The sequence below is a fragment of the Xyrauchen texanus genome, chromosome 5 (genome assembly GCF_025860055.1).
Source record: "Xyrauchen texanus isolate HMW12.3.18 chromosome 5, RBS_HiC_50CHRs, whole genome shotgun sequence".
NCBI lineage: Eukaryota > Metazoa > Chordata > Actinopteri > Cypriniformes > Catostomidae > Xyrauchen > Xyrauchen texanus.
Window position 1 is genome coordinate 1,981,795 of NC_068280.1, and position 15,374 is coordinate 1,997,168.

General features: G+C 41.3%; 1 protein-coding gene across 2 annotated transcripts; it reads left to right on the forward strand.

Moving 5' to 3' along the window:
- Positions 1 to 1,639: 1,639 nt before the first annotated feature.
- On the forward strand, positions 1,640 to 14,523 carry LOC127643804 (sterile alpha motif domain-containing protein 1-like). Of its 2 annotated transcripts, none has more exons than XM_052126697.1 (7): positions 1,640 to 2,557; positions 4,835 to 5,090; positions 6,756 to 6,838; positions 8,141 to 8,201; positions 10,497 to 10,590; positions 10,826 to 10,946; positions 11,558 to 14,523. In XM_052126697.1, exons 1-7 carry the CDS (start codon positions 1,661 to 1,663, stop codon positions 11,705 to 11,707), a joined length of 1,662 nt encoding a protein of 553 aa, XP_051982657.1. In that variant the 5' UTR covers positions 1,640 to 1,660; the 3' UTR covers positions 11,708 to 14,523. The 2 variants fall into 2 exon arrangements, with proteins under 2 accessions (XP_051982657.1, XP_051982658.1); XM_052126698.1 differs by having other exon boundaries at positions 10,500 to 10,590.
- Positions 14,524 to 15,374: the final 851 nt, after the last annotated feature.

The following is a 15,374-nucleotide window of genomic DNA, read 5'->3' on the forward strand; positions in this document are numbered from 1 at the left end:
CAGGAAACCCATCATCAAGCCCTGCTCACCCAGAAGAGAACGACAAAAGAGAAAGCAAAGATTGCCATGTCCTAGAAACTCCTATTTAGCTTGATTTATGTGGCTGGAAAGCCCATATTTTATTTGAGAAGCAGAAGCTTAATTAAAAATCTATAGTACCTGAACTGCTCCCCCGCTCCTTCTTGCCCAAACCGAAATGTTACAATAAATTACTTTGCATCTATATAAAAACACATTAGACCAAAAATAGTCCCCCAAATGTTGTCCCAACTAGTCAAACAGAGTTGTCTGGACGAACTATTTCTTATTGAACAGTTTTGCTGATGTGTGAGTTCCCAGCATGCAATTAATAATGTGGTTAGTGTTTTAGTTGAAGTTGTTGCTGTTTGCTGACTTTATGCTATTTTTGGTATTTGTTTTAACAGTTGTGTGGTGATGTTAGGAGCTCATCTTTTAACTTAATGAGGTTTGATGATTGTCACCGTTATTATTGAGGTTTGTGTGTTAATGATCGAAGTCTATTGTGTGTCTATGTCAGACTATGTAAACACTGCCATGCCTCACGAGACACAGCTCTCTCTTCAGAGGCAAAGACAGCAGGTAACTCCATATAAACACTTTAAATGGTGACAAAAGGAAAGTTCACATTGTGAATTGTCAGTTGGCTAAACTAGAAATGAGAAGTTCTCTCAACAAGAAGTTTTGCATTTATTGAACAAACAAATTCACATTGACTAAACAAAGCAATGTTACTGAGGACAATTACTCAAATGTTGTTGAGAAAACCCAAAAATCTTACTGCATCATGTTACTCTGAATTATTAAGCCATCTGTCATTTAACCCCATATAGAGGCATCAAGAATGCTGTTTAAATTAATAAACAGCATATTACAAATATGTTACATTTTAACAACATTAAAACATTTAAGACTTTATAAAATAAGACTGGACTCTTTCTACACTCCAAACAAATATTTTTGCATTTTTTTATATTTACGTATTTCAATTTCAAAACAAACTTGCATCAAATGTAATGGTCAGTTTTAACCAAATTAAATAAATAAAACTTAAAAATAGTTATTTTATGTTGTTAAACATTTCTCAGTTCAATTTGATATAATAGTGTTATGAAACTGAAATGTGTAAATCTTAAAATTATTTTGTATTTATATCTACATATAGACATACATTATATATAATTAGCCAATTATTAAGATTCACGTTTTTCAATTGCATAACAAAATTCCATAATAGAATTGTGTCGTTTTTTACAAACTTTAATTAATAAAAATTAATAGTAATTTTATTTAGTTAAAGTTACTCAAGTTAAATTTGTTACGAGCCACATAGCCTATCATTTAACCCCAATCAATATGGAGATTTCTAATAAATATGGTTTAAATGAATATAGACGTCGCATATGAAAAATATGTTGCATTTGTTGTTATGGTTTGCAGCGCGAGCGTGAACAAAAGCCCGTTGAAAAGGTGCGCAAAATACATCTCCGCAATACCACCTTAAATAAGCCCAATGCATCAGCGCAGAGCCGCGGAGGAGGATTCCACCTTAAGCGCACATAGTGGGTAAACGCAGGCGTAGAGCGAGGCTTCCGCAGACAAGAGAGAGAAGCGCTCGGCCAAAGACAACGGAACCCGCAATATGTCGGAGCCTAAATACCGACAGTGGATCCTGGAAACCATCGACTCCCTGCGCTCGAGAAAAGCCCGACCGGACCTGGAGAGGATCTGCCGAATGGTCCGCAGGAGACACGGGTCAGACCCGGACCAAACCAGGGCTGAACTAGAAAAACTGATCCAGGAGCAAACTGTGCTCAAAGTTAGCTACAAAGGCTCCATTTCTTACAGAAATGCCGCAAAGGTGCAAAGAAAATGCCGCAAGAGAACGGAGCCCAACGGCGACGAGTCGGTGCGCGAACAAACTAAACACGCCGATATTAATAATGACAACAACGGCGACCGCGAGTCCGAGGACAGAGGGGTGAGCCCGTGTCCTGCCCCCCTGCCCCAAACCTCTCTTTCCACTCTTGAAACGGGAGAAACGGTTTTACCGACACATGGTTGTGGCGCAACGGACTGCTCCGTTAAAACAAGTGCATCGAAAGAGAAGAGATTAATCACTCACGATGCTTCACGTGCGAACAGACGGCCCGACGGAGAAAAGACGCGCGGTGATGACAACAGTCCGCCTCCGAGAACACCCAAACTCAAGGTGGGTGCGGAGGGGGGGTCTCCGGACGAGAACAGCGCTGATCTAGGCGATCGGCTGGTTGTTGCGGTCCGAAGTCTGTCCGAGAGTCACCGACGGGGCCACGCACCACTGGGACTAAAGGAGATCCTCGATTCCCTCAGCACGCAGAGCGGGACGCCCGGGGAAAAGCTGACTCGCAATCGCGTCAAAGTGGTGCTGGAGCGCGTGATTGAGATGGGTCGCCTCCGCAGGAGCCGCCTCGGCCACATCAGTCTTCCCGCGAGGGCGTCCAAGCCGTCCGCGCGACTCCTGAAGAGCGCACTGCAGGACAGACATCTCGCGGGAAAGGTAACTTAGTATTTCCGACACGTCCTGCGCGGCGCGGCAAAGCGCGCGGCGTTACGTCGCATCTTCATATAAATAAATTATCATGCAAAAAAAAAAAAAAGCGCCAAAACATCCAAGCTGTGTCTTTAATCTGTGTTTGTGCGTGTACTCAATTGTTGTTGCGCGTGACGTTTCACTTCAGCGACACTTCAGGTGCGAAATCGCACTCGTGCGTTCCGTTGCTCCATGCACACAAGCGCGCGAATACGTTGTTAGTGCAGTGCATCTTTATTACATTAAACTAGGCGGTGTCTGTACTTTAGAAGTGCGGAAAATGTGAAAGGGAGGGAAGGCTAGACTCCCTGTGCAATACTTGGGTCATACGAGGTAAAAGCAGTCGCGATGTGAAATTTGCAGTTCATAAGCCTCTTAGTTCCGTTCCAGAGTGATGTGCGTTCATCATTGTGTTTTTTCCTCTCTCCCACACTCCTAGACTTGGCACATGGCCGTTCTTTAATGGAAATCTCTGGCAAGACCTTTCAGATGTGTTGTTCCATCACAGGTTGCACGTGCTACCAGGTGAAAAAATCTTGCAGACGTTGGAGGTCGAATTAACGGTCGTTTTGAAAGGCGCGAAAAGTAACCGCTGTCTTTTTTCCCCGTGGTGCGGCATCAAGATTAATTTGTTTTCCCTACAGTGATGTACCTTAACCTCTGTCACGTTTGAAACGATTCTGATCGTGAATATACTTTTAAAATCACTCTAAAAATAAAGCAGTGATGTTTTATAATGGCTGGTGTTAGTTAAAGACCTTTGAAGGAATATTCTGGGATCAAGCTGAGCTCATTCGACAGCAATTGTGGTATAATGTTGATTACCATCAAACATAATTTTGACTCATCCCTCCTTTTATTAAAAATAGCAAAAACTGAGGCACTTACAATGGAAGTCAATGGGGCCAATTTTTGGAGGGTTTAAAGGCAGAAATGTGAAGCTCATAATTTTATAAAAGCACTTATATTAATTATTGTTAGTATGTTTTAGCACTTCGTTAGGTGTTGTTAGCACATGTTAGTACATTTACGTATCAGACACTTTTCCCCCCCAGAGCAACCTGGAGTTAAGTGCCTTGCTCATGATGCTAGGACACAATGGTGGTGGCCGTGGGGTTAGAACCTGTGACCTTCTGATTAACAGCCCTGTGCTTTAGCCACTATGCCACCACCACTCCAGTACGATACTAGCATATTTTAGAATGTTTTAGTACTTTGCTAGGTGTTGCTAACATGTGTTAGCATGATGCTAGTATGTTTTAGCATGCTTTAGCACTTTGCTAGGTGTTGCTAGCATGTTTTTAGAATGTTTTAACACATTGCTAGGTGTTTCTAAAATGGGTTAACATGTTGCTAGTGTGTTTTAGCACTTCGTTAGGTGTTGTTAGCACACTTTAGTACGATGGTAGCATGTTTTTAGAATGTTTTAGCACTTTGCTAGGTGTTGCTAACATGGGTTAGCATGTTGCTAGTTTGTTTTAGCACTTCGTTAGTTGTTGTTAACACATTAGTATGATGCTAGTGTGTTTTTAGAATGTTTTAACACTTGGCTAGGTGTTGCTAACATGTGTTAGCATGATGTTAGTATGTTTTAGCATGTTTTAGTACTTTGCTAGGTGTTGCTAAAATGTGTTAGCATGATGCTAGTATGTCTTAGCATGTTTTAGTACTTTGCTAGGTGTTGCTAGAATAATGCTAGTTTGTTTTATCACTTCGCTTGGTTTTTAAAGCATGTAATAGCATGATGCTAGCATGCATTTAGAATGTTTTAGCACTTCACTAGGTGTTGCTAGCATGATGTTAGCATGTTTTAACATGTTGTAGCACTTCACTAGGTGTTGCTAACATGTTTTTAGCATGTTTTAGCACTTCACTAGGCATTGGTAGCATGATGTTAGCATGTTTTTAACATGTTTTAGCACTTTGCTAGGTGTTGCTAGCATGTTTTTAGCATGTTTTGGCACTTCACTAGGTGTTGCTAGCATTATGTTAGCATGTTTTTAACATGTTTTAGCACTTTGCTAGGTGTTGCTAGCAAGAGACTGAGTCAAACGAGCCAAACAGGAAGTTTCTACAATATTCCGGTGTAGAGATATGCATTTGACGCGTCACAATACATTATTTGGTAATCATCATTATTCCACAAATGCTGTCAGTTGAGCTTAACTCGTATCGAACCCGGAATATTCCTTTAGAGCCTTTTTAAAAATGGATTGCCAAGAGTGTCTCCATTCCTGTTTGCAGGATGAGGTGAAGGAGGAAGAACGAATTGAGACAAGGAGTGAGGAGGATGGAACAGAGGACCATTTAACAGGCTTAGACGAGGATGCTCCCGAGAAGAGTGTCGAAGCGTGCACTGACCCCATCTCAACTGACATGGAGGTTGAGAATGAGAGTGGCATCAACTCACCGATGACGTCTGAGGGGAAATCCCAGTCTTCGCTGGAGTTGTCAAACCAATGCGCCTTACTGCAGGAAGTTGACGTGGGTGGAAATGAAGGTACTTGCAGTGTCTGGCTGTTTCATAATAGAAGCAGTTATGGATCTCCTGATCAGAACTCAGTCGAAACATGAGACTGTAACAATTATGCTGGGAATAAGTATGAATTAAAATAAAGAAAAGCGTGTGCTTATGTACAGTTGATGTAGCCAAAAATCGAGCACATGTGAATGTATTGAGGATCTCCAAGTCACAAACACAATGGCAGTGTTGCTATTTACATGTCATTACTGCTATAACATTTTGACTGTGATTAATATGTCTTAATATCTCTTTACGTAAAGGCTAGTTCACACTGATCCAACAAACTTGCGTGTCATTGTTCGCCTTTTAAGATGTCTGACAAGACATGCATGATTTATTATATCTAAAATAATGTAGGAAACTTTTGTTTACACATGTGATTATGTCCATAAAATGTGGGGATATTTGGAAGTTCGGTGTTTGCATTTTCTATGTGATTTGAGTGAAATGTCTGCCCTAGCGATCTTTGCCTATTTGTGAGTGTCATCCACTCAAACTGCTGAACCCATCGCTAACATATCATGTTACGGAAAGGTTTAATAAGTTCTAAAATTGTATTAATGGTGATTGATTCTATTCTATGAGTTGAAAGGGACACTTGCCTCATTGTCATGGCAACGGTTCGTGCTGAAGTCTGATGACGTCCTAGTCTGTTGGAAAAATCATACCAGATTGCTCAAACATCCCAAGACCTGACAACAGCTGATTGAACATGTTGAGGTGGTGAAAACAGTCGCCAACGAACGCTAACAGGGTGAACACACTGATACGGCAAAACTGTTGGATGTTGGCATTTGTTGGGGCAGTGCGAATTGGCCTTAATAATCCATAAAAAATGTGTATCTCCCAATATGGAATGCCCAATTCCCACTACTTAGTAGGTCCTCGTGGTGGCGCGGTTACTCGCCTTAATCCAGGTGGCGGAGGACAAGTCCCAGTTGCCTCCGCTTCTGAGACCGTCAATCGGTGCATCTGATCACGTGACTTGTTGTGCATGACACCGCGGAGACTCACAGCATGTGGAGGCTCATGCTACTCTCCACGATCCACTCACCACACGCCCCATTGAGAGAACCGCTAATCACCACCACGAGGAGGTTACCCCATGTGACTCTACCCTCCCTAGCCACCGGGCCAATTTGGTTGCTAAGGAGACCTGGCTGGAGTCACTCAGCACACCCTAAATTTGAACTCACGACTACAGCGGTGATAGTCAGCGGCAATACTCGCTGAGATATCTAAACTGTTTTCAATGTTAAGAACTTTTTTATCATCTGCAGATTTTCTCGACACGCAGACAGTCCTCGTCTGTGTGGATCATTGCGTATACGCCCACCCTTGACTGTACTAAAAGAGTCTCACTAAGCAGCCGTAGTGTGCATACGCGCCTTACGCATTTGTATTCCCTCGCGGTCAAGAGTGTACTTTGAAAAGCTGAACGCTCGACCGAGTGCAAAGAGTACCCTGAACGTGGAAAAACAAAGTTTATCGTTTAGCCAAACCAACCAGATCTTTTAGGAACCTTTATGTGTGTGTGTGTGTTGGAATACATACTCTAGATGTGTGGCATTTGTCTACATCCCAGAAATGTTATGAAAATGATGGCATTAAAGCTTCTCTCTCTTCATCGCTCTCTTTCAGAGCAGACAATGTCTGTAGAGTCTGAGGATACTGGCACTGAGAACAGTGCAGTTACACCGGATCAGCTCAATCCCAGCACGGAGGTAATGACAGAAAGTTTACTATGAACCTTAAAGGTGAAGTGTGTATTTTATTCTCCTGTCTAAGTGTAATGTGTAGAGACAACTATATGTAAGAAATTCCTAGGTTTACTTCCTGAAGAGTGCAAACACTGTGGCTCTATGGTGCTTTTAACATTGTAGGACAAGTGAACTTCTGGCTAAACCAATGGCTTGACGTTAACACCTGGTATTACGATGCGTCTTGGGTGATCCGATCACATGTGGTGAGGTGGGACACATCGCTGGTCGCTTAAATCCATCTCCTGTGACCACTAGTGTTCAGATTTGGAGGGGAGGGTCTCTGTTTCATGACGACATGCATCAATCACTATGTCGGTGTGTTACTGCATGATATTAAAGTGCAACAATGTCAGAAAAGACTTTCTCCTAAATGTTGTTGATATTTAGGTTAGGTGTTATTAGCGCACGTTAGTACGATGCTAACATGTTTTTAGAATGTTTTAGCACTTTGCTAGGTGTTGCTAGCATGGGTTAGCATGTTGCTAGTATGTTTTAGCACTTCGTTAGGTGTTGCTATCATGTGTTAGCATGATGCTAGTATGTTTTAGCATGTTTTAGTACTTCGCTAGGTGTTGCTAGAATAATGCTAGTATGTTTTAGCACTTCGTTAGGTGTTGCTATCATGTGTTAGCATGATGCTAGTATGTTTTAGCATGTTTTAGTACTTCGCTAGGTGTTGCTAGAATAATGCTAGTATGTTTTATCACTTCGCTAGGTGTTTAAAGCATGTAATAGCATGATGCTAGCATGTTTTTAGAATGCGTTAAAGGAGCTTCAGGTGTTCGTACTTGTCATCTGTGTCATCAACAATTATTTCCTTTTAAAGCCGCCTGTAAATGGCTAACTTTAAACTCTTGTTTTAGCGCAGCGGTTGATTGACAGGCGAGGGGTGGCGCTTCACTGCTGCTGGGCCGCATGCAGGACAGATTTACACCTCACATGTGATGCACTCACATGCACTTTTGACCACGTTCATATGTGGTTTTTGTGATCCGACCCCGTGTAGACCTGAATTTAGGGCTGACCACATGTGATCGGATCACCCAAAATGCAACACCAGGTGGAAACGGGGTCTTTAGATCGAGACGGAGGACCATGAGAGGCAGGGTGGTTTGTGTGTGTGTGCGCAAACTGTTCGGAAGCAATCAGTATTCATGCAAATCTGTTTGGTGCCGCTAGTGGCACAGAAATGACACACTTAACCTCTAAAATAGTTTTAATGGGTTGAGTAATGAGTACATCTCTCTTTTTTTTTTCATTAAGGATCAGGTGATTGTGATGTCAGAGCCCGTAAAGTCTCCACTGTCAATACCTGTAACAAACTGTAAGTTCTTATCACAATTGCATGGGTTCAGTGCTTGACCCTCTCCTCTTTCGATATACAACATTTGTCTGGGTCAGGTTATAGAGTCTTTCCATGAAGTATGTGAACGCAGATGCTTCTAGTTATGTAAGCTTGATTTTGTGCATTGTTGCATTCCAAAATGATTTGCATTCTCAACGTTGCCACATGAGTGCGAACTGTCCACCTCTACGGTGAGTTAGCTCTATTAAGTTATTTACACTAATGGCGGATCAACGATGAATATTGCTGAGCAAGTAAGTTAAAGTCAGTATATTCACAGCAACTTACCAGAATAGTAACAAATCCAGTTTAATGGCACAGATGTTTGAAGATAACTCTATCGCCCCCTTGAGTACTGAGGTTTGTTATCACCACAGTAACACAAGAATGCATGATTAGCATGTTCAACTGTGTTGGCAATGTGTTGGCCAAGCACTCGCATCTATGAGTACTTGAGCAACGTATTTTTCTGATCCGACTGTGATTTTCATTTGGCGCACAATAAAAAGAGGTTCTAACATAGTCTAACAGAGTAAAACACAACCAGCGTATTTATTTTATTCAATGATAAAATTATAGCGAGTAAAAGTGTGTTTGAGATGCATGCTACATGCAAACAGTTGTAGCTTATAAGCCACGTTTTTGCTTATAACTCTACGAAAAATAAACAGAACATACAATATCACATAGCATTACTTAGAGGAGGTGATTATCTTAATAACGAGCCCACACACGAGCCCACGTAATTCATAGATAACTACATAATCCATACGAAGCACAATTTGCACAAACACATCTAGCACATCTGGCTAAAAACACATTAGCTTTCCTGGATCAAATGACTTCATCAAATAATGTAGTGCTTTGTCCAGCGTCATGGACGCTAATCCAATCGTATTAGGATTCAGATCGCTTGCAACCAGAGGTAAAAGTCATCCAAATATGGGCAGAGAGGATCCTTCACTGTAATTACACATGACCACCAGGAGATGGTGCCAGGTACATGCATCAGACTCAATGATGACTCAAATGACACAGAATGAAACTGAATGAAATCTTGTTACTCATGCGTGCATGCACTGGAGAGAGTGCATACCTTTAGTCATTGTTGTGTAATTAGGTCTTATGCACAATTATGTTTTATTTGCTTGGAGAGGCTTTTGGACACTTGGAGATGTTCTTGGACATTAGTATAAATTGTCTCTGTGTGTAACCTTCTGTTTATATAAATAACTAAAACTTGCGATGCTACTAATGTAGATTATTTTTAAGTAGTGTGAGAGTAGTTTTTAGCAGTTTTCACAACAGTGGAGCTTTTCCGGTAACAAGCTACAGTTTCCAACGAGTATCACTGTAGCATCACAAAACGCTACAATTGTGACATTATATTGCGCGCACAGCAGTAGACCCGAGGGAGTAATCCAACGTGCTCACCTGAACCATCTTATTTCACTTATATGTGGCACTGGGGAATCCAAATCATGCTGAATCAAGTGAATCGCTTATATTTAGTGTCTAAAAGGGTCTGTGTGGGATGGATTTTTCTGTCCCATGCCCGCGAGAAGGATATAGCTGCATAAACCCTTAACCTAACCATAACCGTGAGTGAAGGCGACGCCCCCTTTGGGAATTACCCAGCCCTCTTTTGGAGATTCCGTCTCCATATGGAGATCTCTGGTTTACTTGGCTCGCACCCGCTCCCGCTAAAAGTATGTCACATTTTGTCCCGCACCCGTCTGCAACATTCACGTTTTGTCCCGCCCACAGGTATAGGTCTATGCAATTTGTTCGGTCCGGCTCCCGTAAGAGTAATTATTACTTTGTCTAGATATTTACATTTTCCGCAATTAATTTAGTTCTCCCGCGTCCGACACACACATTCATTTCTTCCTGCCCGCAAACACACCTGTCGGGACTTTCCAGGCCTCTATTGGGAACTCCAATGAATTATATTGAGTCAGTTAATTGGGATGTGTTGTGTAAATTAACTAGATTACATAAACGATTCACTGATTCACTCTCGCCCCACGCGGCCTTAAAGGGACATCGCCTTCATTTTTTGAAGCAAAATATTGTTTTATAATTTAAAATATACTTTTTGTTAGTAACTTGTAGTTTAGGTAACTACTTGTTAAATAGAGTAGCTTTACATTAGTTTAAGTCGTGAGTTGCTGGTAACTCGGCAAGCAACCGTTTGCGATGCTTCTATACAGCTGTGTGCTGTTGTCTTGATATAGTGTTTGTTGTGTTATTCTGTGTGCGTGCTGTTTTCAGCAGGTTCAGGAGGTAAGATGGAAGTGTCGTCATGTCTGCTGACTCCCTCTGCCTCTCCAGGAGCAGCCGAGGAACGAGGGATGAATGGAGGAATGTGAGTACAATACAAACAACAAAGAGTGAGTGAGAAAGGGCTGTGTTTGGTTTCCCTATTTCTTTCATCGTAGTGCGAGAAATTCAAAACCATGAGACGAGTCGTGATGTTCTGCTTTTCAACATGCGTGTGCAATGGACTGTGACGAAATAAGAGACAGACTTGCAGACTTTGAGTTGTTTTGTGTAGAAAGCACAGATGGATTGTGTTAATTCAGTGTTCTGTACCGTTTCAGAGGTGGTTTTGTGAAGTTGGAGTCAAACGGTTTGAACCCGGTTGACTGGACAGTAGCAGATGTGGCCAGCTATTTCACCACAGCTGGATTCCCGGAGCAAGCCCTCGCCTTCAGAACACAGGTGAACTACATTTATATCCGACTTGAGGACTTAAGAGGTTTCTTTACTGGACTTAAAGACAGAAGGATACTGTTAGTCTATGTTAGGCACCTCTGGACATTGATGGTCTGAATCAGTGATCGTGATCTTTTGAATTTAATATGTTTAAAGACCAGCGTTCCCAAACACATGTATTTAAACAAAAATCACAAGGAGTCTTAAAGAGTCCTTTAACTTATTCCGGGTTCAATACAAGTTAAGCATTCGTAGCATAATGTTGATTAAGTCATATATAACCCCTAGGATGGCTTGAGGGTGAGTCAATTATAGGATCATTTTCATTTTTGGGTGAACTAACAATTTAAGTCATCCCAGATGTTTGTGACTTTCCTTCTTCAGCAGAACTGAAGTGCAGATTTTTATCAGCACATTTCAGCTCTGTTTGTCCGTACAATGCAAGTCAACAGGTGCATCAGTCTGCTGATGGTCTGACGGTCTAAAAGTCACATTTAACTTAGTGATTAAGAGGCAGGTTTTGCGCTGAAATGCAACGTGCAAAAGTGGCGCAACTGTTTTGTGAATTGGGGGCTGATGTACATCACTAGCCTTGACAGAATCTTTGTTCCTGACAGGAAATCGATGGGAAGTCCCTCCTCCTAATGCAGAGGAATGATGTGCTGACAGGCCTGTCAATCAGGCTTGGTCCCGCCCTTAAGATTTATGAACGTCATGTGAAGGTTCTGCAGAGGACCCACTTCCAAGACGACGAAGCTTTCTGCTGATACAGGCACATATTTGCTACTCATATGTACATATACAGTACCAAACAATATTCAGTCATCACAGAACCAAGACGCGCGTATACAGGTGTCCTTAAAAACTCAGATATTCAGAACTAATGTTGGGGATTTGGCTCTTTCCAGAGTTCTTGCTCCCCTCACACACAAACATGTACATATTTGTTTTCAAAAAGGACCCTAATGGACATTGGGATTAAAGGACATTTACTTGGAAAAATAATAATAAAATAAAACTGAATGGGAAAACTGAAAGACGGAGTTTGGATCAGAGAAGCATTTCTCGAACTGCACCCGTTACTTTAGTGGGGAAAGATTTAATGCTGCTCTGACATTGAGACTGCTGCTTGACCTTTGACCCTGAATGGATTTCATCAACTGGATTTTATTTGCAGAATCTCTTCAGTCCAGCAGAGGGCAGAATCTGATCCTTGTTTGTTTACCTCACTGGTTACATTGTTTCCAATGAAACCAAGTGAATACTAGATGGTTTCGACATTGCTCAGAATTTCAGCATTTTGTTATCTTTTCCCCAATGTTGAGGGAAGACATTTTGAGAAAACCCGGATAAGCAGGATGATTCTGAACGGATATTTGATTCTTAGTGCATCAAAAGAGGTTCAGCATGAACTTGAAACTGCACCAACAACGATTTGCAGCAAAAAAGCGACCTGAAGTCATTCATTTTCAAAGAGAGTCGGCAGTTTGAGCTGAGATAAGCGACGGACACTGTTGGCGATGTGATGAGACGTAATGCAGCATCCACCAGTAGAAGTGATGACGGTGACGCTCACATGATCCGTCGCTTGATGCAGTTGGATATTGCAAGTCAGATCGTCAACTTGATATCAACAGTACTGCAACCTAGCGGGAACATCCTTAAAGGGTCAACTTACTGGTCAACCCTTGTTGCAATGACACCGACCCTTGTCTTCCTTAAAACTGGATTTATATGCTGACAATCCAGAAAGACGTTCTAGAACTACAAAATACGAATTCAAAAGAATTCTCGAACATTCCGATGTTCCATCCAGTGTTCTTGTTGCCATGACACTCTTCTCCACATTGTTGATTAGTTCAGTTCCACGTGCAATTCATGAAGCACTCAAAGGGGAAGTGACAAACTTTATCTGCAGTGTTTACATGGCAGATTTCTTTCATGCAATCAAGTGGGTTTATCTCACTAAGGATTTACCCTTTAAAGCCTGCAACACAACAACTGACTATGTTTGATTTAATCTCGGATTCACCAGCCATATTATTCAGGCACAAGGAATGTCACCATGGATAACTGTGCATAGCATTTGTAAATATCAATTTGAGTCCAAGTTGCAAAGCAATGGACATATTTTTGCACAGTATGAATGTCCACAATTGCACAGAGAACACCCAGAAGCCATTGCCACTTATATATATATATATATATATATATATATATATATATATATATATATATATATACACCTGTATATATCAAATAACAATGGACGTTCCCATTCAATAAATAACAAGAACTGACTCCATGTAGAGAAGATACTTTTTTAAAAGGGCAACACATTTCTAACATGTTTAAATCACCAATAGATTGTGTCTTATGCCCTTAAACTCCAGTGTCTTCAACATTGTCAATCATGAAACAGCACTATGTGGACTCCACATGTGGATGCATCCATCAGACTCCTTCATGGGACTGTTGCTTTTTTAGAGGGCGTTTATTGTGTAAGTTCATTTCCATCGTGAAGAAATCCTGGATACCTTAAAATCCTAACGGACCTGATTTATTTATTTGTTTGTTGTTTTTTTATATAGTCTGTTAATATTGATTCCCTGTCTAAAATATGCAAAGGTACTTTGGTTGATTTGTGTTCTCCTGACACCACAAATAACTTATACAAATAATGTTTTTCATGCCTGCAGTTTCATCATTGTTACTCTTATTAACTGGAAATGTCCTCTGGCTGAATGTTTATTAGATGTTAAATGATAGTCTTCTATCCTATCTTAATTATAAGTAAATCATTCATTGGTTGCATTCCCGAAAAAGTGTAAACACAGTGGCAGAGCAACACTTCCAGCAATGCTCTGGGTTGAATTTCAAGCATTGTTAGCCAAACTATAACATAGTTCAACGCTTTAGTGTTAACCTAAACCATTGTTCCAACAAGCATTCAGCTGGAACTGCATCTATTGGAACTACAGCTGATTAAAAGCATCATTTTTTGTTAGTTGGCAGTGTTTTAAGCGAAAGGCCTATTATGCCAGACGTTTTGCTTGTCAGCATTCATGATGGTATATTTAAACTTCGACAATAGCTGTTCTTCATGACACAGAAGTTATTACTCCACCCTCTGCGTAACATCATTAATGACATTGTGGTTTCGACCAACAGATGCATTGATTTGCGACATAGTTATTATGGTTTCGGGAAACAGTCGCGAGTAGCTACTTGGTTTTTACAATGATGTATCGCACTCAGAGGTTAGTTGAGTTACGACGTTGCCCTGGAATTGCACCCCTGTTTGTTTTAGCAGTCAGACATAGCAACGTTTGCTCAACTAATGGTCAGATCTGTTTCAAATGCAATGGAAGAAGGGGAGTTTTTAGGGTAAGCAGACATTTTTTATGATTCCATTTCGTGCTGCAAGTGGTGCAGAAATTACACAATGTCACTTTTATGAAAAACATTTAATAAAAGTCAGAACTAATGTCAGACATGAAGCTACAAGGATTATTTGTTTTATTTTATCCCCAATTTTGGAACGCCCAATTCCCAGTACTTAGGAGGTCCTCGTGGTGGCGCTGTTACTCACCTCAATCCGGGTGGTGGAGGACGAGTCTCAGTTGCCTCCGCGTCTGAGAGCGTCAATCCACGCATCTTATCATGTGACTTGTTGTGCATGACACCGCGGAGACTCACAGCATGTGGAGGCTCATGCTACTCTCCACGATCCACACACAACTCACCACACGCCCCATTGAGAGAACCACTAATCACCACCACGAGGAGGTTACCCCATGTGACTCTACCCTCCCTAGCAACCGGCCCAATTTGGTTGCTTAGGAGACCTGACTGGAGTCACTCAGCACACCCTGGATTCAAACTTGCTACTCAAGGGGTGATAGTCAGCGCCAATACTCGCTGAGATACCCAGACCCCCAGCTACAATGATTATTATTGCAGAGATATGATGGGGTGTGCCAACAGAGGGCGGCATAGCAACATTTGTGAACATTAGACCAGAATCTACCTTGTTGGATGTAAATGCTGGGAGGTTTTAGAAAAATGCATTGCCCAACAATTGCCATGTCATGAATATTGGACTAGATTTTTCATTGTGTCCTTTCCAGCACTTACATTTAACGTTTCGAGAGGAACTCTCAAAATGCGGAACAGTCTGGTTCAGACCCTTTAAGGTTTTAAAGATAGACCTAACGTGAGCCGAGGTTGTTAATGCAGCCTAAACCTAAAATCAATAGTTTTATGTATTTCCATCGTGTTTGATTTGATAACGTCATTCGCTGAGTTTAATGGGATTGTATTTGATTCCCTCATGAAAGACCGTAAGTGCAGTCTTGTGTCTTTCGTCTTTATGTCCGATTTTCAAATAGGTTTTTGCTGCAATTCCAAGTTTGTAATGTTGTGATTCACTTC